Source organism: Cervus canadensis, chromosome 10 (genome assembly GCF_019320065.1).
Source record: "Cervus canadensis isolate Bull #8, Minnesota chromosome 10, ASM1932006v1, whole genome shotgun sequence".
Taxonomy (NCBI): domain Eukaryota; kingdom Metazoa; phylum Chordata; class Mammalia; order Artiodactyla; family Cervidae; genus Cervus; species Cervus canadensis.
Genome location: NC_057395.1, coordinates 59,278,998 through 59,302,307, shown reverse-complemented (window position 1 = coordinate 59,302,307; position 23,310 = coordinate 59,278,998). Strand labels below are relative to the sequence as shown.

Here is a 23,310-nt window from a genome sequence, read left to right as displayed (position 1 = left end):
GCCCTGTGACCCACCCCGTCCAGAAGCCCTGTAGATGGCACATGCAGCCCAAGTGGGCACCTGAGTAGTGTGTGGTGTGCAAGGAGGTGGGGGCCTCAGGGAGGCCAGACTGGGGGTGGAAATGAGCTCAGAGAGAGGGATGGGGGAAGAGGAGTGGGGCTTAATGAGAGAAGAGGGTCTTCAAGGGAGATGTGAGAGCAGAGACAGGAACAAGGATTCAGTGAAATACACCGGGACTTGGTGACAGGGGCTCCTGATGACCGGGACTCAGAGAGAGGCAGGGGGCACAGAAAAGAGGCTGGTGGGACAGAAGGGGAGGGTGCTGTAGACTCAGAGAGGAGAATGGACCTAGGGGGACAGGAGACAGGGGGCCAGGGGACAGAGGGGAGCACCAGTCTGGGGAGGAGTGGGTGCCCACCCTCCCCCCGTAGCTCAGGGAGGAGGAGGCTGGGTCCCTGAAGCGCAGCCCCAGAGCAAAGCCCGTGGGAGCAGTCGCCCAAAGCTTCTTCCCAGCTGACAGACCCTGAGCTAATTGTCTTTAATGAGCAGCTGGGCCCCGTTTCCTGGGATTTGCATTTGCAGATATTCGGCACAGCAGCACCTCTGTGGATGGCAGCCAGACTGACCTTCCAGGGGGTGATGATTCCTGCAGCTGAGGTAAGATCTCAGGAAGGGCCTCCCCTGCCTCGTGCAGGGCTGGGGAAGGCGTTGATTTGCGCCCCCTCCCACCCCCTGCAGATTAGGGGATATTGGAGGGCAAAGTCCACTGGAGGCAGGGGGCTGGCATCAATTATCCATCTTGGCCAGGGCCACGGGTGTGGGTCCCAGGGAGGGCACCGGGGTTTTAGCCCTTGCAAATCTCAGGACATTAGGCTTGGAACCCCTTAGATCCTGAAGTAGCCACCGTTGCAGAAACAAGAGAAAGAGCCAGAGAGGGTAGGGTGCTGAGCAAGGTCACACAGTACAACAGAAACACTTGGGAGCCAGTCTGCGCCAGACCCTGTCCAAAGCAGGTTCCTGAATCTCACTAGCTGGTAAAGTGCTGGTAAAACCAGTGGTCTCTATTAATGACCCCATTTTACAGATGAGGAGACAGAGGCACTGGGCACTCACACAGCCCAGAGGCCCCACAGCTGGGATTTGAACCCAGTCATCCTGGCTGGTCTCTGCAGGGTAGGATGGTGGGGCTCTCAGACCTGGGCTCCCCCAGCCAGGGGGGCTGACACTGCCTCTCTCCCCCTCATTCCCCTCTCGGCAGGGATGCCAGTATGTTTGTGTCCCCGGCAGGGTTGGGAGGTGAGACCTAAGTATAAATAAATAAACAGGGAGCAGATGGTGGTGGGGGGGGTGGGGGTGGGCAGAGGTAGGGCCAGGGCCTCCTACTCCTCCCTGGGAAAACATTACGGGGCCAGAGCAAATGGATTCCAGACTTAGGGCCTAGGGGCCCCCTCCCCAGCCCTGCTCTCTGGTCTGCCAGTCTGGGACCTGGCCGAGCCCTTGGGATAAACAATGGGCTGGGGCCCGAGTTCTAGGCTCTGCCCATCCCTCATTTCCTCTCTTCTTCCTGTGTGACCTTGAGAGAGTTACCTGTCTGTGCCCCCGTTTCCTGATCTGTCAAATGAATGGAAGATGGTGGTCAAGTTTCTGCTCGAGGGCCACCTTCGCAGGGCAGCCTCCCTTGATTGCCCTAGGAAGACATTGTTGGAGCGACAGCTTAGAGTGTGAGTGTTTGTGTCTTTCAACCCACAACGATCCATGCAACAGGTATCTGCTCACAGTCTAAGGGGTGTTGGCCACTATGCTATCCTAAAGGCTGAGAGTGTCTCTCCTAGCTCCCACAGCTGGCTCAGAATGGCCACTAACACTTGTAAATGAATGAATGAGTGGGTGGATGAAAGGGGAGACAAGGAACTGCCATGTTTCCTGAATATGGAATCTGGGTGATTGTGGTAGTGGACCAAAGATGATTTGGGTGAACAACAAGGTATTAAACCACAAATATACCATGAAAAAGCCATTCTTTTTTCAGTATCTTCCAGATTTTCCAATAGTCCAAAGAGAAAGTCTCCAAGGATGCTGGTAATATATTTCTAACACCTGTGGATTACTTGTTTGCTCTCCCAGTCTCTTTTGCTCTCTCTTTCACCTGGACAAAGCTGGTCTTGGACCCAGAACTTCTACAGGCAACTGTATCCAGTTCGAATTTGAGAATATTGTTTTGTTTCCATTTTGCTCATTTTGGTCACTTTTTATTTGTGGTAAGGGATACTGATTTTTCGTTTCTGTTTGGATATTGCTGGTGTGAGTACAAAGTAGCCCTGGAAAATCTATGGAGAAGGGTTGGCATTTTCTGACAAAGAGATTATCTGGGACTGGGTTGGGGGGAGCCTGATGTTACAAGGGAACTTGTGACAGTAATGAAATGTTCTGTTTTGACTGAGGTAGTGGTTACGTGGGTGTGTATATTTGTCAAAATACATTGCTGTGCACCTTAAGTAGAAGCATTTTATTCTGTGTAGATTTTACCTCAATAAAGTTGATATTAAAACACATATATATTTAAATTTCCGTCAGCCTCCCAAGACTGACTGAAGACATTATGTACATAGCATATATAGCACTAAGATATTAAACACAGATGCCCTGTGGGTGTGGCCAGGTCATGAAGGTTGTCCATCACACAGCAGTTTGGGAAACATGGAAAGCAAGATACATGAAAGTCAAAGTCGCTAAGTCGTGTCTGACTCTTTGTGACCCCATGGACTATACAATCCATGGAATTCTCCAGGCCAGAATACTGGAGTGGGTAGCCGTTCCCTTCTCCAAGGGATCTTCCCAACCCAGGTCTCCCGCATTTCAGGTGGCTTCTTTACCAGCTGAGCCACAAGGGAAACCCAGGAATACTGGAGTGGGCAGGCTATTCCTTCTCTAGCAGATCTTTCCAACCCAGAAATCGAACCAGGGTCTCCTGCACTGCAGGTGGATTCTTTACCAACTGAGTGGAGTCAATGAATAAATGGATAGATAAAAGACAGAATAAATGAATGGGTAAATGAGCAAGTGAATGAATATCTACCCCATTGATAGTAATCCTACACAGCCCCAACATACCAGGGACTATCCTATCTCAACTTGCATAGCCCCTGCAATGGGGAGCTCACTACCCATGACCTAGCCTTTTCGAATGTCCAAATGTTAGGACTATGTGAAAGACTTTTCCTCACATTAAATTGACTTCCTGGTGACCTCTTGCCCTCTATGGCTCCACAAACACATCTGCTTCCCTATCTGAGGACAACCCAAATGCCCCTCCCCCTATCTGCTCTTCTCTGGGCTCTTCACCCCAGATGCTTAGTTGCTCTAAGCTGAACCACTAGGTTCAGCTTGAAAATCTTACATCATAGCAGGGCAGCAAGATAAAGAACAAGTACACAGGTAAATAAAACAATTACAAGCCATGAAGGAAAAAAACAGGGTGAGAATATTGGGGAATCTATGGGGGAGATGAAGGAGCAAGGGAAGTCTCTCTAAGGATTTGATATTTGAGCTGAGTCCCAGAGAATGTGAGGGAGCCAGAAGAACCAGAGGAAGAGCATTCCAAACAGAGTCCAGAGCAAGTGCAAAGTCCCTGAGGTCAGAAAGCAATTGGAAACTGTGAGGCAGCCAGCCTGGCTGGAGTGGGATGAGGTGGGGAAGGGCAGGTCATTCAAGGCATCTATGGCAAGGAGCCTGGAATTGTTTTCTAAATTCAATCCTCAAATACTGTTAAGCAAAGGTGTTACGGTATGACTTTCATTTTAGTAGACACTCAATAAATATGTACTGACTTAAAATTAACCGAAGACTCTTTTGGTTCCAGTAGTTCAGCACGTTCATAGTGATAATAATATGCCTTCACGGTACAAGGAGTGGCCCTTCAGAATGGGCCGGACTAGGCTTGCCTCTTGGCTCTGCCTCAGCCCTGCTGTGTGACTCTGGGCAAGGGGCCTCGTCCCTCTGAGCCTCAGCTTCCTCATCTGCAAAATGGGGATCATAAGTGTGTCCACTGCAAGTGGTTGTTGTGAGGATTAAATGCTTTTATACTTGGGAAGCATTTAAATAACATAACAAGTTCTTTTGTCTGTTAAATAAAACAAAAAAGGTGAGGACACAGAGAGCAAGATGACTAATGTTTTTTCAATCTCTTTGAGTCCAGGAAAAAGTCCTGAATTGATGGGGTTGGGAGGGAGGGAAGGAAAGAGGGGAAGGGAGTGGAGAGGGAGGGGGGAAGGGGGAGACAGAGGTTGGACAAAGTAACTGTTACGGTTACACTGCCTACATTGATTGTCACATAGTTTTATGTCACCTGCTACTGATTTTCCATTTAGTCCAACTATCTCAAGTTTCTTAAAAAAAATTTTTTTTGTTGTTTAAGTAAAATAAAAGCAAATAGATTTAACAATTCAAAAACAGTGGTTCCTATAGGTGATACTGAACTCTCCTGTCCCAAGTGGCCCAAATTGTGAAGGAGGCTCTTGATGGGATTTTAGGAAACATATTTCTAACTTCACCTCCTCTTTGCACTCTTGAGGAACTGGAAGCTGTAATGTGTGTCTCATGCTTGGCTGAGTCCTCCAGGGCACTGGGGACAGAATGGTTTCACCCCGGGGACTCCGTCTACATTCTGGCCTGCAGTGAAGTTTCTGAAAAGGACTGGTAGACTCTTAAATCTGGGGGTCACTAGAATCCTCTCTCCTACCCTCATCCCTCAGATCCAGTTCCATCCATTGGAAAATTCTGGGGCTCTATCTTCAAATTACATCCGGATTCAGGTCACTTATCCCCACCCTGATCCAATCCACTGACCAGAACCTGGGGGCCCTGGTGACAGCAACAGGCTCCCCTTCACCCCCTTTCCAACCCTGCTTGACTCAGCAGCCAGAGACAGCAGGTCCCTCCTCTGTTCCAAGCCTCACATGGCTCCCAGTCAAAGTGCCAGGCTGACAGTGCCCACCTCTCCTACCTCATCAGCTGCCTGGCCCAGCCTTGTCCCATCCAGGCTGCCCTCACCACACCGGCCACCCTGCCATTTCCTGGACATTCCAAGGGGCTCTCACCTCAGGGCTTTGGCACGTGCTGTTCCTTCTGACAGCCATAGGGCTTCTTTCCTCTCTGTTCAGGTTGATGCCCCCTCCTTGGAGAAGCCTAACACCTTAATGAAACTGATATTTCCCATCTCCTTTCTTCTTCCCCTGCTTTTCCCTCGCAGCACTTAACACTATCAGATACTGCAGTTTACATTTTATACATGTTCCATGTGTGTTTCTTGCTTATCTCCCGCAAGTGGACTTCAAGAGGACGAGAGTTTCCATCTGTTTTGTATTCTGATATTCTCAGCACCTGGAGCAGTGTCTGGTGCCCCATAGGTCCCAGGGAGAATGAACATCCAGGGAGTGTGTGAAGGGTGGGGGCAGCCACTCCCAGCCCCCTCCTGGCTCCTTGGTCCCCTCTCTGGACATGGCATCCCCACCTCCCTGCCCTTACCTCCTCAGCCCTCAAGGGCAGCACAAGACATGGAAGCTTATCTCTCAGGGGAAAGGTTTCCAGCTGCAGGCAGACCCTCCTCCAACTCCTCCCTCCCCCACGAGCCCAACAGGAACCAGCAAGAGCATTGCCCTCTGGGGACAGTCCTCAAAAGACAGAGGGTTTTGGGGCAGACCCATGTGGGGTGCTCCTGAGCAAGCCAGGGAGTAAGCCATTCCCAGCCCTGTGTCCTCAACTAGAAGGAGGTAAGACCAATAAGAATGAACAGCCCTTGGGGAGCTTATTTTGCAGACAAGAAAACAGGCACAGGAGTTGAATGTGTCTCTAGGAAAGCTGGGGCCAGGGTTCCTTTCTCTGTGAAAGAGGGATGATAATCCTCCCTCCTAAATTTGTGGTGAGGATGATTAAATGAGTTCATTGGCTCAGACAGTGAAGAATCCGCCTGCAATGTGGGAGACCTGGGTTCGATCCCCTGAAGAAGGAAATGAAAACCCACTCCAGTATTCTTGCCTGGAGAATCCCAAGGACACAGGAGTCTGGCGGGTTACAGTCCATGAGGTCGCACAGAGTCAGACACGACTGAGCGACTTAGCACAGCACAAAGCCCTTGCACTTAGGGTCTGCACAAAGTAGGTGCTCAAGAAATGCTGGCTACTATTGCTGTTATTCTGAGAGGTGAAGGCGGTCAGGAAGGTTCCATGGCCAGCAGGTGGCAAAGCCAAGATGCAAACCTACCTCCGTGAAAGTGACTCCCCCTCACAATCACAAAATAGTTACAATAATAGTAACGGCAACAATAACAATAATAGTAACGCAGTCACCTACACTTTCCACCCGGGGCGGCAGCGCTCAGCTTGTCAGCGGGCAGCAGCTGCCTGGTGCCCGCAGCCGGGACCACTGGCGCTGGTGCCTCGCGCCCTCCCGCGCCTTTCCCGGGGACAGGTGGGCGGCCTCGCGACCTCCCGCTGGGGGCGCCCCCCGCCCATCCCGCCGCCCGGGGAGCCCCACCGGGCGGGCGGGGGAGGCGAGCGCGGCTCCGGGGGCTCTGCGAGGAGCTGCGAGGGCCTGGAAGACATTACACGGCTGTCGGCCGGGGGGCGTCGCGCGGAGTTCCGGAGGGGGTCCCGGCGGCGGCGCGCCGGGGGAGGGGACGGCCCCACCACAAAGCGCGCTTTGTTCTGCGCTCCCCCCGGGAGCTGGAACCAATGGATTGGCGGCAGCTGAGGTCATCTGTCAGGCAGCGCTGGGGGTCAGGCCCCGGGAAGGGGCCGCCGGGGAGGGCGGGGCGGATGGGCCGGCGGGGATGGGGCGGGGGTCCCTGTGTGCGGTCACCTAACCCGGCTCCCCCCGCTTCGGGCCTCAGTTTACCCCTCTGTCCAACAGGGAAGATCATCTCCTCTCTGTCCAGCTCTTGGGACGGCAGGATCAAGTATGGAAGTGCTGACGGCGGAGCCTTTCTGTAAGGAGCACTCCCTACCTGCCGGCTCTGCGGAAGAGCTAGAGGTGGGATTCGAACTCAAAGGCTGCCAGCGAACACTGGAGCAAACATGATTTGGGTGGAAGGCAGGGAGGGACGCCTTGCCGTGTCCTTATCTGGCCCAAGGAAGTCAAGGCCTCTCCCTGGCTCCCAGCTTTGACCCTGGATGCCAGACTTGGCCTACCTCTTGCTAGGGCTGACAAGTGGAGCCACCCAGACCTAGTCTAGACAGCCTTTGGATCTGGTTCTCAGGGGACCCCAGGGTCCAAGATAGAGCAGGGCTGGACCTCCCCCCGCCCCCCAGGCCTCTCACATAGCTGTTTTTTTTTTTTTCTGACTGGAGACAGATCAGGGTCTGAGCACTTTTATCTACCCTCACAAAACTAGATCCCATTTATTCATTTGTTCACACCCCTACCTGTGTGTGCCTCATTCATTCCTGGCCATGCAATGAAACAACTAGGATTCTAAACACTGGATCCAGGGCCTGGAGGATAAGACCTTTAAATCCAGGCATCCTCAGAAATCCTCAGATTTGTGTGTGTTTCTGGAGAAGGAGCTCATGGTTGTCTTTCAGATTCTCAACTGTGTTCACCATCTAAAGCAGGTTAAGAAACACTGGCTGGAGTGCAGGGGCAGAAAGCTGACCCCCAACCCCTACCCCAAACTCAGGGAAAGGCACTTAGAACAGCCACTCTGCAGAGCAATTGGCCAACACCCGTGCACAGGCCAGGCTGTGCCACGCCTATGTACAGAGCTGATTGGGCACAGAGCATGATGGCAGAAAGCGTTTACAGCAGCAAATAACAGTGACCCCTCAAAGTCATTAACAGAATGACTAATACATGGTTATATGAAGACCTTGGAACACCAGGCAGCAATGAAAAGAATGAGCTAGACCTATATGGACTTTACTCATTTAGCATTTTTATTGAACATTTATGTGTCAGGCAGTTTTAAAAAATATATATATTTATTTTTGGCTCTATCAGTTCTTGGTTGCGGCATCTCTAGTTGTGGCGAGGGGGCTTAGTTGCCCTGTGGCATAGGGATCATAGTTCCACGACCAGGAATTGAACCTGAGTCCCCCAGATTGGACTCCCAACCACTGGACCACCAGGGAAGCCCCTGTCAGGCAGTTCTTGGCACTGGGCCTACAGTCAAAAGACAGATCAAGTCCTGCCTCAAGAATTTACATTCTAGTGGATGAGACAGTCATAAACAGATACAAAAGATAATTTCGAGAAGTGTGATAAATGCCATGAAGAAAATAAAACCGAGTGTGTTGATAAAATGATGGGGGGGGGACAGCTTAAATAGTGATAAGAAAGGCCCCTCTGAGAATCAACAAGGGGGGGTTTCCCTGGTGGCTCAGATGGTAAAGAATCTGCCCTTAATGTGGGAGACCCAGGTTTGATCCCTGGATTGGGAAGATCCCTCATAGAAGGGAATAGCTACCCACTCCAGTATTCTTGCCTGGAGAATTCCATGGACAGAGAAGCCTGGTGGGCTGCAAAGAGTCAGACACAGCTGAGCGACTCATATTTTCACTTTGCTTTTTTCACTTTCAAGAAGTAACTAGAATGAGGGAGACTCTGGGAGAATAACAAAGGCACTCATGGGGTGGAGGACTAAGGCACATCACCAGCGAAGAAATATGACCTGCAAAATTAAGTAAAAAAGAAAAACCCTGTATACTCACACACATACACCTACTAAATTAGAAAAAAGTCTGGAAGGGTGTATGCCAAATTCATGAAGGTGTTTACCCCATAAACAGAGAGGGCAGAAGGACAACCATGATGGATATCAGCTTGCCTCTCATATTTTACTGTTAATATTATTTAGCATTTTGCTATCTTAATGTTTAAAAGGTAAATATACACACATTTACCTTGTGAAAAGAAAACATTTAAAAAGTCTACCGTGGTGAAAGGGGTTCGTCCCAGGGCACTACAGGAAATAAGAGGTCCCTACATGCCTGCTGACTTCCCTGGTAGCTCAGACGGTAAAGCGTCTGCCTATAACGTGGGAGACTCGGGTTCAATCCTTGGGTCAGGAAAATCCTCTGGAGAAGGAAACGGCAACCTACTCCAGTACTCTTGCCTGGAAAATCCCATGGACAGAGGAGCATGGTAGGCTATAGTCCATGGGGTCACAAAGAGTCGGACACGACTGAGCAACTTCACTTTCTTTACACACTGCCTTTCACTGGACCCAAGTTCCCTGGGGCAGTTGTTTGTTTGGGGAGGGGACATGTTTTTGGATCAAGGGGAGCCCAGAAGAGGCATGGAGCTCAGCCTGGAGGATCTGGAAACTTCCTGGAGGAGGTGAGTTTGAGATAAGTTGGCCCAGCACACCCAGTGTAGAGACCCTAGTCTCCTATGACAGGCCTGGAGAGGCCATGACGTGTGCAGGGCCAGAGAGCAAGATCCGACAAGGGTAAGTAAACCTGAAACTCCAAACGCCCAGCCAGGTCTCCTTCTCCCGCCTGAAGCCCCGGCTTCTCTGGGCAATCTATGGGCATCCATCCCAGTCAGACCCCTCCATCTTTCCCTCTTCCCACAGCAGTTATTCTGTAGGTCGGAGGCCCAACCCCGCTCGGGCAGCCAGAAAGCAGCGCCATCTGCTGGCCGAAGCGGGAAATGCAGCTCTTAGTCTCCACTGAGAGCAACCAGGTTTCACGCTTCAAAACCCAGCACCTCTTCCTTAAGAACCACCAGTCCCTCCCGCTCCAAGTCCGCTCCGCAGCTTCCTCTCAGTGTCCAGGAGTACTCCTAGCGCTGCCTGTTTGGGCCTTATCTGTAGGAGAGTAAGCCTTCCAAGAAGGGGTAACCACTGTGCTACTCAGTGGGTGCAGGTGTCTGACATGAGAAGCAGTAAGTCATGATAGCAACTTATAAAGCCATGTCCTCAACTACCCTCCCCCGCCGCCAACCGCCACTACAAACCTCCGGGGTAGACAGTCCATTAGACAACTTGGAAAAAGCCCCAGGAAAGGGCTTGCCCAATGTCATATGGAGTAGGTGCACAAGCTAGTTCCAAAACATGGATCTCCTGGGACCCAACTCTTTCTTCTCCATTGGAGGTGAAGGGCTGTCACCATACTTGAAAAAAAAGCAACACAGTCTAGATCAGTGGTTCTGAGCTTGTGGTCCCTAATCAGCTGCATCAACATCACCTGGGAACTTGGAAAAGCAAATTCTTAGGCTCCACCCTAGACCTGAATCAGCAACTCTGGGGGTGCAGTCTGGTCATCTGTGATTTAGCAAACCCGTTTTGTGAACCAGAACCATTGGTTTAACTCAATTACTCCCTCTCTTTTTATTAAATAAACTTTTATTTGGAAGTGATTTTGGATTAACAGAAAAGTTGTAAATACAGTACAGAGTTCCCATATACTCTGCATCCAGCCTACCCCAATATCAACATTTGTATAAATTAACTAAAATCCAGACCTTCTTCAAATTTCCAGTTCTTCCATTAATGTCCTTGTGTTGCTGTTGTTCCAGGATATCACACTGCATTTAAGACTACATCCCTTTAAAATTCCATTGGTCACCTCAGTCATCAATCCCTGGGACAGAGAATGGGTGGGAAAGCTGTTGTCTTCATTACTGAGCTGGAGAAAATGAAGTTTGAAAATGCCAAGTGATGGAGTTCCCTCAGCAGTGCAGTAAGAGTAAGGTCCACCTCACTCTGCACCCTTCCTCCGCCTCTTCCCTTCCCCGCAGGACTACAGGATTTCAGAAGCTCCTTTGGAGTGTCCTACCTGGCCTACCCACCCGCCCTAACCTACCAAAGTACAGATGTTGAGGGCCCTCCCAGAGTGGGCCCAGCCCTAGGAGAGACCCATCCACTGCCCCTCACTTCTTCCCCTCTGCAGGGCCAGGACAGTGTCTTAGTGACTTCAGCCTGGACAGAGCAAGGCCCCGTGCAAGAGAGCAAAAACAAAGAAGCACTGTTATTTGCTATCCAAAGTCATTTGTGATAGAGAGAAAAAATGCCACAAATCATTTGTAGTTTCTCCACGAGGTATAGTCTGTTTCCCCAGCCCTTGAATCTGAGCCAAACTTTTGATTTGCTTTGACCAAAAGGACTTAGCAGAAGTGATGTTACACCAATTCTGGCCTAGAACTCAAAAAAGCCTTGCAACTTCTCTTCTCTCTCCATCTTTCTCTCTCTTCCTGTCCCCTATGCACACCCCACTTCTCTCTCTCTCTCTTCCTCTCTCAGCCCTGATGCCATCATGTGAAGAAGCCTGAACTAACTGGTGGAGTGGCCACCTGGAGGAGAACCAAGTCACGCAGCCAACAGCCCACCTACTGCTGAGACAAGGGAGTCAGGCTATTTGAGATCATCCAGGCCATTTTGGGTGACAGTTGATTTGCATACAATCCCATGAGTGACCTCGGGCAAGATCAGTAGAACTGCCCAGATGAGTCCAGCCCAAATTGCTAACCCACAGAATTGTAGGCAAATAACTTGTTTTTAGCTGCCAAGTTCAGGAATTGTTTTTTTCTCAGCAAAGGCTAACTGATACACAATTTCTCATTTCTCTCTTGGCAATGGGATTCCAATATTTTTTAGGAGGCTGTGTGACAGTTCTAGGAGATGGGATATGATTGATCTACTCAACTGTGACAATTGTGTTCCTGCTGTCTTAGCTTTCTTTGCAGCTAGGGGTGGCTACTGTACCTGGTTTGGGCCAAGGAGATCTAAGTCTATTTAGATCTAAATACACAGGGGAAGAGAGCAGGAAACAGGCCTTTGGAAAAGTCCTGAATTTATGATAGAAGTTGATGGGTCCAGCTGGCTGGGCCCTTTCTCCTCCCCGACTCCCTTCTTCCTTGGACATAGCCACGATTGCTGGAGGTACAGCAGCCATCTTGTGACTGAGAAGTGACAAGATGTGTGACCTAACTTTGCTGAGTGGTTTAACCAGTACCATTAGTCAACTGTCTCCAGAATTCATGCTATGTGCAAAAGGAAACTTCTCTTTGTTTAAGTCACTGTAACCTAGGTTTTCCTTCACTTGCAGATGAATGAATTCACACGATACAATACAAGGACAGAAATGCAGAAGGATCTTTGTCCTTGGGAATCCGGAGCCAGTGGCATATGACTCTCCAAATCCGTCTCCTTTCTCATTTCAGCCTCTCAATAATCCCTCAAGAGCAAACACAGGACCCCATTTCCCCCAAGGTGGGAAGTGGGGTTCCCACACTGTTCAGTCATGAGTCCAAGGTCTTGCAGCTAGCCAAGAGGATGCTTCAAGCCAGACCCACCTGCCACGCACAGACAGAATGCATCCCTGCTACACCTTTGCATGGCCGAACCCACTGGAGGCCAGGTGTCTTCCAGGTTCCTGGTAGTGGTGGCCAGTGCCAAAGAGGTTGCTACTGCAAGTCCGGCGTGGAAGCGCCCAGGTACACCCTTAGGTCCGAGAGGGTGGACTGGACAAGCTTGGCAGGGATGGTCTCTCGCTGCAGCTGCTGGTAGGCTGCATACCGGTGGCAGCCCCCAAAGGAGTAGAAATAGTCACCGCCCTGGGCCCCTTTGATCCAGAGGACGTCGATCGGGGGAACACTGTCTGGATTCTCCTGGCAAGAAGAGCACACAGGGTGAATAAGTGTGGCACAGTGTTGGACAGTTTGCAAAGCAGACTTTGTTATCCTGAGCTGAATGCCTCCATGTGCTCACACTGGTTTGTGAGAGGCAACAGTTACATGGTCAGTTTTGTGAGCTGGCTGACCTTGGTAGCATGCAAATCAGTCACGGTAAGAGTATTTACACCAGGGAATTGGCAGATACTACAAATCAAGGCCTCTTTCCACCCCCAGGTTGTTAACCATTTTTCACACCACATGTATATTACCTGGCACTGTTCTAGACTCTGGGAATAAGGTACAGACACAGCCCCTGCCATCATGGGGCACATGGATGTTAGAGTGATAAATGCTATGAAGACAATAACACAGGTTGTCATGACAATGATGGAGATGGCAATGAAGCAGAGGCCTGAACACGGAGAACTCCCCTGGGGAAGATAGAGAGGTGGAATCTTTAGAGAAAGAGCCTGACTGCTAAGTTCAAATCTCAGCTCTGCTACTTAATTGCTCTGTGACCTTGGGCAATTCATATTTGTGCCTCAGTTGCCCCAGATGGGGATGAAGATGACACAACCACCTCATAGAACTATTGGGTTTAATGAGTTAACAGATACATGGTGCTTCAAACAACACTTGGCACATGGAATAGGCTCAGTAATACACAGTGTGTATTACCCATGGGAAAGGCGTTCCAGGCAGAGAGAACAGCAAATGCAAAATGCCTGAGGCCAGAACAAGCTCACTGTATTGCAGGCATGGCAAAGAGGCCTGTGTAACCAGAACAGACTCAGGGGTCTGTGGAACAGAAGAGGCCAGAAAGGTTTTATTGAGATATAATTGATGTACAGCACTGTATAAACTAAAGGTATAAATATAATGATTTGACTTAAAACATCATGAAATGATGACTATAATAAGTTCAGTGAACATCCATCATCTCATATATGTGCAAAATTAAAGAAATAAAAAACTTGTTTTCCTTGTGACTAAAGTGTTAGTCTCTCAGTTGTGTCCGACTCTCTGCAACCCATGGACTGTAGCCCGCCAGGCTCCTCTGTCCATGGAATTCTCCAGGCAAGAATCCTGGGTTACCATTCCCTTTTCCAGGGGATCTTCCCAACCAAGGGATTGAACCCAGGCCTCCTGCATCGCAGGCAGATTCTTTACCATCTGAGCCACCAGGGAAGCCTCCTTGTGATGAAAGCTCTTAGGACTTATTCTCTAACCAACTTTCATATATATGCACAACAGTGTTTATTACATTTATCATGTTGTACTTTACATCCCTGGTACTTATTTATCTTATAATAAAAGTTAGTGCCTTGTGACCGCCTGCATACAATTTTCCTTCTCCTACTCTCCCCCTCCTACCCCTACCTCTGATAATCACAAATCTGGCCTCTTTTTCTACGAGTTTGTTTTTGAAGTATAATTGATGTACACCACTATGTTAGTTCCTGGTACACAATGCAGTGATTGGATATTTCTATACATTTCAAAATGATCACCATGATTGAGTCTAGTTACCCTCCGTCAACATACAAAGATATTACGTAGTTTTTTACTATCTTCCCCACACTGCACATTTTATACACGACTCATTTATTTTATAAATGGAAGTTTATAGGTCCTGGAGTGTTTTAAACAGGAGAGGGTGATATGATATGAGGGACATTCTAGAAAGGTGTGATGAGAAAGCAGCCTTGGTGAGGTGGACAAAGACAAAAGCAGGGAGGACAGAGACAAGTCCCCAGCAGGTATTCAGCAGAAGAGGCTGTCCTGGGTGAGGGCGCTGAGACGACAGGGAGAGGTGGACAGGTTTGCGTCATGTTCAGAGGGCAGATCCCAGGGGAGGGGTGAGTGTGAGAAGGGGAAGAAGAGAAGCTAAGCTGACATCCTGTTCAGGGCCTGAGTGCCAGATGCAGAGTGGGCGGACCTCTACATCAGGAAAGTCTGGGGCAGGGTGGGGTGGAGTAAGGGGAGACGGAATTAAATGAGTTGCTAGAAGGCCTCCCACATGGCCCTAAAGCAGTCTCTTATTAGGCTGCATTGATGGATTCATTATTCCATTTATCCCAGAAATTATTATTAAGCAGTAAGGCCCAGCAGTTATGAGCTGGGGCTCTTGCTTATTGAAATCCCAGCTTCTCCACAGAGTAGCTGGCGGGGGGAGGGAGGTGGTTGGGTAGGGAGGGAGGTGTAAGCCAGGGGCCTTTCCACTGGGCCTTGTTCCTCATCTGTAAGATGGGAACAGATACCCTATAGGCTGCTGATGAAGTTGGGAAGCTGATATAAGTTAGGTGTGGAGCACAGTCTGCCTGGCAGAGCAGCAGCAAAAAGAGGCAGTTGCGCCATGCAAGCCTTGTGCTGGGTGTCAGGGCTCTGAGGATGGGTGGGCAGGATAACAGCCCCCAAAGACGTCCACGTCCTGATCCCCAGAACCTGTGAATATGTTACTCCCAAGGGATAGGAACTTTCCAGATGGAATTAAGTTAAAGATCTTGAGATGGGGATATTATCCTGGGTTGTCCAGATGGGCCAAAAGTAATCACCAGAGACCTTAAATGTGGAACAGAGAGGAGCAAGAGGAGATCTAATGTTGCTGGCTTCCGAGGTGGAGGAAAGAGGTCATGAGCCAAAAATGTGGGTGGCCTCTAGAAGCTGGGAAAGACAAGGAAATGAATTCTCCCCCAGAGACTCCAGAAAAGAATGCAGCCCTGCTGATACCTTGATTTTAGCCCAGTGAGACCCATTCTGGACTTCTGAACTATAGAACTATAAAGTAATAAAATCTGGGCTTTAAGTCACTAAGTTTCTGGAATTTGTTACAGTAGCCATAGAAAACTAATACATGCCATAAGCAAAGACAGGCCTGGTTTTTGCCTCCCAGAACGTATGGTGCTGGTGTGAAGACAGGTGTCTAAGGCCATTACACCCCAGTTGTATGGAATCAGAGGTGTGCTGACAGGTATGGAGGTGGCTAGGGGCCCACAGGAGGCCCCTAACCTTACAAGGGCTGTCAAGGAAGACACTGACACTGACAGAAGGCCAAGAAGGAGTTAGTAAAGAAGTAACGAAAGAGTGTTTCTGGCAGGGTGGGAAAAGCTTGTGCAAAGGCCCAGGGGTAGGAGAGAGTATCCCTAGACAGATCTATCACAAACAGCCAGGCACCATGCTTGTTCTATGACCAGACAAAATCCCAGCTCCTTGGAGTTCAAATGAGATGGGGAGGGGAGACAATAAACACAAACACACAGATAACATAACTCAGGCGTTAACCTGAATTATGCTTTCAAGGCGAATTATTCAGGTTAGTGGGAGACCTACAGAAGCCAGGGCTGCCGGGAGGCAGGCACCTGACCCAAGCGAGGGAGCAGTCCCTGTGGCTCGCTGGAAAGCAGTTCCAGACAGTGGAAGCAGCAGTGTAAACTCTAGTACCGAAAGACGACAGGCAGGCAGTAGAGAGGTTTGGTGGGGCCTCGGGGTCTCCTGTGGCCACTTCTGAGGGTCTGGAGGCTGGGAACATGATGCCGTGCAGGCCTAACCTGGCACTCATGTCCCCTCCCTCCAGGATTACCCCGACCTTCCTGAGCTCTCTCTCTCTGAGATGTGGCTGACCCCATTCTCTCCCAGTTCCAGTTCAAACAAGGTCTTCCCAGCAGGCAGGACACCCCCAGTCCCACTGCCACGGCCAGAAGTGACCACACAGGTTATGTTGTGGCCATGCAGCTGCGCAATGACCAGGCTGTGCCACTTTCTAAAATGCCTGACCTTGGACAAGGTGCTTGGATCCTCTTGGGCCTCATTCCCTTGTCTGTAAGAGGAACAATAGTAGTATCTGCCTTACAGAGTTGGTATGAAGAAGGTGCTGCTACTTATTCGCTTAAGTCATGTTGGACTCTGTATAACCCTATGGAGTGCAGCCTGCCAGGCTCCCCTGTCCATGGGATTCTCCAGGCAAGAATACTGGAATGGGTTGCCATGCCCTCCTCCAGGGGGTCTTCCCGACCCAGGGATGGAACCCGGGTCTCCTGCATCGCAGGCAGTCTTTACTGGGAGCTACCAGGGAAGCCCATATCAAGTGCTATCTTTATAGGAGTCAGAGATAGTTATTTTAATGACCTCCTCCAGTCTCCTTGCTCCACGACAAAACAGAAGCCCAGAGAGGCCCAAACTCTTGCTCAAGGTCACAGAGCAAAGGCTGAGTTCCGACTGAAACTGAACTAGTCCCCTCTCGCGTCCAGCGCGACCTCCCTCCTCCGAAGCCTTCCCAGCGGCCGGCTTCCCCGGGGCCTCACCCGGATCGTGTCCACGAGGCTCTGCACCTTGGCCTGGTCCAGCACAGACGGCAGAGGCCGGATGAGCACGCTCAGCGGCACGTTGTGCACGGCGGTGATGCAGCCCGAGTGGATGCTGCCACCCTGCGCGCCGCCGCTCGGCCCAGGTCCCTCGGGCGCCCCCCGGCCCGCCCCGGCTCTGCCCAGCGCTCCTCCCGCACGGAGACCCATCATTCCGCCGTCGCCACCGCCTGGGCCGTCGCGGGACGCGCCACGGCCACCCTAGGGCTTTAACCTCGGCCGGGCCGTACCATTCCGTGCGGGCGGAGGGGGGGGTGCAGCCGGGCCGCGCGGAGCGTCTCTCTCCCCTGGCCCCAGGATGGTCCCGCCCACCACCGAGCGCCCCCGCGGGACCTCTGCTCCGCTCGCCCCCGGCTGCCAGACGCGCGCGGGGCTTCGGCCCTCCGCTGGGGGGCGCCTCGCCGCCTGCCCTCCGCCGCGCGGCGTTCCAGGAGTGGAAGCGGCGGGCAGGCTGACTCAGGGTGAGTCTGCAGGTCGTGGAGTGGGAGGGGCGCGGGTGACGCACATTCCGGGGTGACTCAGGCCCATGGCGGGGGCACAGGGTAGAGGGGGCCAGACGTGCCCAGAGACGGTGAGTCGGCAAAACTCGGCGCTTGGCCGCCCGGCCCTTGGAGCACTGGTGCTGATAACCGCGGAGGTGATAGTAATACCAAAGACAGTAATACTAGGAATCTGCTGAATGTGGTGCTGTCAGGCACTGTTCTAAACACTTTGCATGTACATTACCTTATTTAAACCTCAAACAACCCTACCAGCTAGGTATGATTATTATTCCCATTTTACAGATGAGGAAACAGGCACAGCGAGGTTTAAGTGATTTTCCTCCAAGGTCATGGGGCTAGTAAGTGGCTGAACCAGGGTTCCAAGGAACATTTTGTAAATATTTATTTGGCTGCTTTGGGTGTTAGTTGCAGCATGTGGAATTTAGTTCCTCAACCAGGGATGGCCCAACTAGGCCCCTTGCATTGTGCCCATGGAGTCCTGGCCACTGGAGCACCAGGGAAGTCCCAGGGAGCCTTTTGGAATGGTGCTGACAGTGTGTGGGCACTGGCTTGAACTTCCACAATAACTGTCTGCTTTCATCCCCACAGCGCCTCGAGGAAGCTGACATGGTTGTTGAAGCACTTGTCCAAGGTAGGGCCGCTGGAGATGAAAGTCTGATTATCTGAGCTCAGAGTCTCAGGCCACTAAACACCTGGTTACAGATGAGGACACCAGGGCTGCAAGGGGTGGTGGTGATGTGAAGTGAAAGTTACTCAGTCATGTCCGACTCTGCAACCCCTTGGACTGTAGAGTCCATGGAATTCTCCAGGCCAGAATACTGGAGTGGGTAGCTGTTCCCTTCTCCAGGGGATCTTCCCAACCCAGGGATAGAACTCAGTTCTGCATTGCAGGTGGATTTTTTACCAACTGAGCTATCAGGGAAGCCTGTGACTTAGGTCCAAACATGCCGACTGCTATCCCCACTCTCTTCTATCCCCTTGATCCCAGGTTCAGTACCCAGTGTCCTCTGGAGCCAGAGGGAGGCAGGCAGAGGCTCCTGGTTTTAATCTCTGGTGTTGTTTATAGCATCTGTGGCAACATTAAGACTTTGGCACAGACTGGCCTGGGTTCAGATCCCAAATGGCCACTCCCAGGCTGTGTGGTCACAGGCAAGATGCAACAGCATCAGTCTTCTCTTTTGTAAAATGATTGTGAGGGGATTGTGAAAATATTTGGAGAAAATGGCTGTTAGAGGGCAATGTGCGTGCTAAGTCGCTACAGTCGTGGTTGACTCTTTGTGACCATGTGGACTGTAGCCCGCCAGGCTCTCTGTCCATGGGATTCTCCAGGCGAGAATAATGGAGTGGGTTGCTATCCCCTCTTCCAGGGGATCTTCCTGACCCAGGGTTCGAACCTGCATCTCCTGCATTACAGGGGGATTCTTTACCACTGAGCCCCCAGGGAAGCCCAAATCAGTGCTTACAGAGTGATAATCAAGGAAGGTGACAGGTTTCATCACGGACACCCAGAGTGCTGAAGGAGAACCAGGAAAGGCTTCCTGGAGGAGGGGTTATTCATACTGGAAAGTGGCTTGGTTCTGGAGAGGGAAAACAGGGAAGAAGCAGGTGGTGGTTTAGGGTATAGGATCTGGAGTCACTGGAATGGGATGGATTTAAGTCCGGGCTCCGCCACCGACTAGCCAGTGTGATGTGTGTGTGTGTGTGTGTGTCTGTGGTGGGACACTCAACTTCTCTGTGTCTTGGTTTCCTCTCTCAATTGCCAGGGAGAGTAAATGAAAGTAACACATAGTGTTTAGAAAGGAATCTAGCACATGTGTGTGTTCAGTCACTCAGTCATGTCTGACGCTTTGTGACCCCCATGGACTGTAGCCCGTTGCCATTTCCTTCTCCAGGGTGTCTTCCCAACCCAGGGATCAAACCTGAGTCTCTTGTGTCTCCTACACTGGCAAGTGGATTCTTTACTGCTGAGCCACCTGGGCTTCCCCTCAGCCCCAAACTTACTGGTAATTAGAGAATTTCATCAAGAGGGAAGTTGTTCCTTTAGAACCACTTCCTCCTTTCAGAAAGTAAGAAGAAACGGGGGAACAGCTTCTGGGATGGAAAAATGGAGAGTTGTCCTGAATCTTTCATCATAGTTTGCCCAGTGAGAACCCCCCCACTCCTGGCAACAAATTCTGTATGTTGAGATACCTGTGATTCAACTCAAAATTGAATTTTAAGCCTTAAGAAGACTTGTATTTCCACATAATTAAGATTTCTGGAGGCAGGTATATCTATGATGGGTGAAGAGGTAATTGAACAATGTCAGATTCTTTCCAGCTTTTTGTACCATCATCCTCTGTGTTCTTGTTTTTATCCTCATGCTTGCCCCTCATGGTCCCAAGATGTTTTGCTGTAGCTTCAAGCATTGTATACAACAGCTTTCAAAGGTGGAAGTTAGGACATTGACATCCCTTTGCCCTTCTTTTTAAGACTGAAGAGACCTTTAGTAACCATCCTCTGCTTCCCCACCCTTCTGCCCAGGACGGTTTTCCTCATGTCTCATCATACTTCCATGCCTAAACCAGTCCCTGGCAAGGAGAGTGGAATTACCCTGATTGTGTGCATGCATGCTCAGTTGCTCAGTCGTGTCCAGCCCTTTGCAATCCCTTGGACTATAGCCCACCAGGCTCCTCTGTCCATGGGATTTCCCAGGCAAGAATACTGGAGTGGGTTGCCATTTCCTCCTTCAGGGGATGGCAGGAGGAGTGATCTTCCTGACCCAGGGATTGAACCTGAGTCTCCTGCATTGGATTCTTTACTCCTGGGCCACCTCGGAAGCCTTATACTGATTGGTTTAGCTTAACTGATGTTTACCTCTGGGCTCAAGAAGGTTTACCCTCCCCTGAAGTTCATGGCCTCTGATCCCTGAACAGAACTGGCAAGGCCTGGTACTTCAACCTTGTTTTCCTGTGTGGTTTTGGGGAAGACTCCTTGAGAAAGGAGGATTGATGGGGGAGGAGGACCTGGCCAGTCAGCAGTTCCATTATTTTGGCCCATCTATCCCTAAACTATCCACAGCATCACCGATGCAGTGGACATGACCTTGGGCAAACTTTGGGAGATGGTGAGGGACAGGGAAGCCTGGCGTGCTGCAGTCCTTGGGGTCGCAAAGAGTCAGACATGACTGAGTGACTGAACAGCACCACCACCCATAAACTAATGACATGAAGGCTTGACCTTTGTGTTGGGATTAAGATGAGGTACCTTCCACTGAGGCTAATGTAAGTGTGGGACTGGAAGCTGGAGAAATTCTGGGATCTAACAATATTCTTTTGTTTTAGTTTGGGTTCTCCCATAAGGAGACTCTGAAACTGGGACTTGTCTGCAGGTATTTTCTTGGGGAGCTGCTCTAGTTATTATATCACTGTAATACAAACCACTGCAAAATGCAGTGGCATAAAACGACCATTTTTATTATCCTCACAGATTCTGTGGGTCAGGAATTCAGGCAGGGCACCGTGGGCAGTGGTGGTCTCTTCTCTGCAATATCTGGGCCATCAACTGAGAGGTGATTCAATGGCTGGGGGTGACTCGATGGCTGGGGCTAAAATCATCTTGAGGTGTCTTCACTTACACACGCACTGGACCATCCTGCTTGTCAGCCGGAACACCTCCATGGGGCCTTTCCATGTGGCCTGGGCTTCCTCATAGCATGGCAGCTCGCTTTCAAGAATGAGTGTCCCAAGAGAACTTGGCAGAAGCTTCATGGCCTTTTCCAGTCTAGTCTTGGAAGTCACATGGCATCATTTCTGTGGTGTTCTATTTGTAGGATCTGTCACACCACCACCCTGCCCCCAACCAGGCTCAAGGGAAGGTACAGAGATTCCATCTCTTGATGGAAAGTGAAGCAAGGTTCTAAAAGAGCTTGTTCCCACAAAAGAGATATTATTGGGACCATCTTTGGAAGACAATCTGCTGTAGGAAGTGATCCCAGGAAAGACTGGGGAAGGGAGAAATGCCAATATAGAGGACACTGATGAGCAGGTTAACATGATGGTTACCTGGGGTCACTTCTGCTGGAGACCCTGTGAGGAAACATCATGCATCAGAATCATCCCACCCTCATGACCTAATCACCTCCCCAAAGTCCTACCACCAACTACCAGCACACTAGGGATTAGGCTTCAACATATGGACTTTTGGGGGATATAAACATTCAGTCAGGACGCAACAGTTAGAAGTGTACATAGAACAACAGAATGGTTCCAAATCAGGAAAGGCTTACATCAAGGCTGTATATTTTCACTCTGTTTATTTAACTTATATGCAGAGTACATCATGAAAAACGCTGGGCTGGAGGAAGCACAAGCTGGTATCAAGATTGCCAGGAGAAATATCAATAACCTCAGATATGCAGATGACACCACCCTAATGGCAGGAAGTGAAGAGGAACTAAAGAGCCTCCTGACAAAAGTGAAAGAGGAGAGTGAAAAAAATGGGCTTATAACTCAGCGTTCAAAAAACTAAGATCATGGCATCCAGTCCCATCACTTCATGGCAAATAGATGGGGAAACAATGGAAACAGTGACAGATTTTATTTTGGGGGGGGATCCAAAATCTCTGCAGATGGTGACTGCAGCCATGAAATTAAAAGACACTTGGAAGAAAAGCTATGACCAACCTAGACAGCATATTAAAAAGTAGAGACATTACTTTACCAACAAAGGTCTATCTAGTCAAAGCTATGGTTTTTCCAGTAGTCACATATGGATGTGAGAGTTGGACTATAAAGAAAGCTGAGCGCCAAATAATTGATGCTTTTGAACTGTGGTGTTGGAGAAGACTCTTGAGAGTCCCTTGGACAGTAAGGAGATCAAACCAGTCAATCCTAAAGGAAATCAACCCTGAATATTCATTGGAAGGACTGATGTTGAAGCTAGTACTTTGGCCATCTGATGCAAAGAGCTGACTGATTGGAAAACACCCTGATGCTGGGAAAGATTGAGGGCAAAAGGAGAAGAGGATGAGATGGTTGGATGGCATCACCAACTCAGTGGGCATGAGTTTGAGCAAACTCCAGGAGATAGTGAAGGACAGGAAAGCCTGGCGTGGGGTAGTCCATGGGGTCACAAAGAGTCAGACATGACTGAGCGACTGAACAACCACCACCACGGAGGTACCATGAGCTGAGTTGCTTAAGTATGGGTGCTGGAACCAGTCACCCACTGGGATGACTCTGATTGGGTTGGAGGAGACCAATCAGCCACACCCCTGCAGTCAGCCCCCTTTGAGCCCCCTGGATGGGTTAAGTGATGAATACATGTCTGAACAAATGTGAGCTTTGTCGACAAGGAAAGGGTGGACTAAAGACCTGGATATCAGTGGCACGTCCCCTTGGCCTACCTTTGATCTCAGCTAAAATTGTGGTGGGCAGTATTGTGTAAACCCAGACTCACCTAGCACTGCTGACTTCCTAGCCAAGGCTTCCATATTTTCCATCCCTGTGGGAGTCTCCTAGAGGTGTTCAGGTGCACCAGTGGCAACCAGAGCTGCTGAGTAAAAGCGTCTTACGTTGTCACAGGTGGAGAATTGTGAGAAACATTCCAGACCATTTGGACCTTTTTTTGATCCTTCTCAGAAAATAGCAGTACCAGGCCCATTACTATAGCAACAACCCCACTAACACACTCTCTGTCTCATTCTTCTTGCCCCTGCACTCCTACTTCCTGAAATCACCTCCCAAATAAACTACCTGCACTCACAACGTTGCCACTGGGAAGTCAAAACTAAGGCAAAGGGGGAATTTCATGTATCATCCTCAATAGTTCTGAGCCTTGCCTGTGTTAAAATTACA

At 50.1% G+C, this 23,310-nt stretch overlaps 1 protein-coding gene and 1 long non-coding RNA gene across 7 annotated transcripts in view; one reads left to right on the top strand and one right to left on the bottom strand.

The window, feature by feature from the left end:
- Positions 1-10,321: 10,321 nt before the first annotated feature.
- Positions 10,322-17,270, bottom strand: SRXN1 (sulfiredoxin 1). The gene is made up of 2 exons (XM_043479699.1): positions 16,911-17,270; positions 10,322-12,603 (listed from the first exon to the last, which is right to left on the bottom strand). The coding sequence occupies exons 1-2, from the start codon at positions 17,121-17,123 to the stop codon at positions 12,400-12,402; spliced, it is 417 nt and encodes a 138-aa protein (XP_043335634.1). The 5' UTR covers positions 17,124-17,270; the 3' UTR covers positions 10,322-12,399.
- Positions 17,271-17,298: 28 nt separating this feature from the next.
- Positions 17,299-23,310, top strand: part of LOC122448416 — a 57,986-nt gene continuing 51,974 nt past the window's right edge. For 4 of the 6 annotated variants that reach the window (XR_006271602.1, XR_006271600.1, XR_006271598.1 and 1 more), the window contains exons 1-2: positions 17,299-17,431; positions 18,062-18,104. This is a non-coding gene — a long non-coding RNA (uncharacterized LOC122448416). Of the gene's footprint in view, positions 17,432-17,472; positions 17,542-18,061; positions 18,105-23,310 lie in introns of those variants that run through there. The other 2 variants (XR_006271601.1, XR_006271599.1) reach the window with 2 other exon arrangements.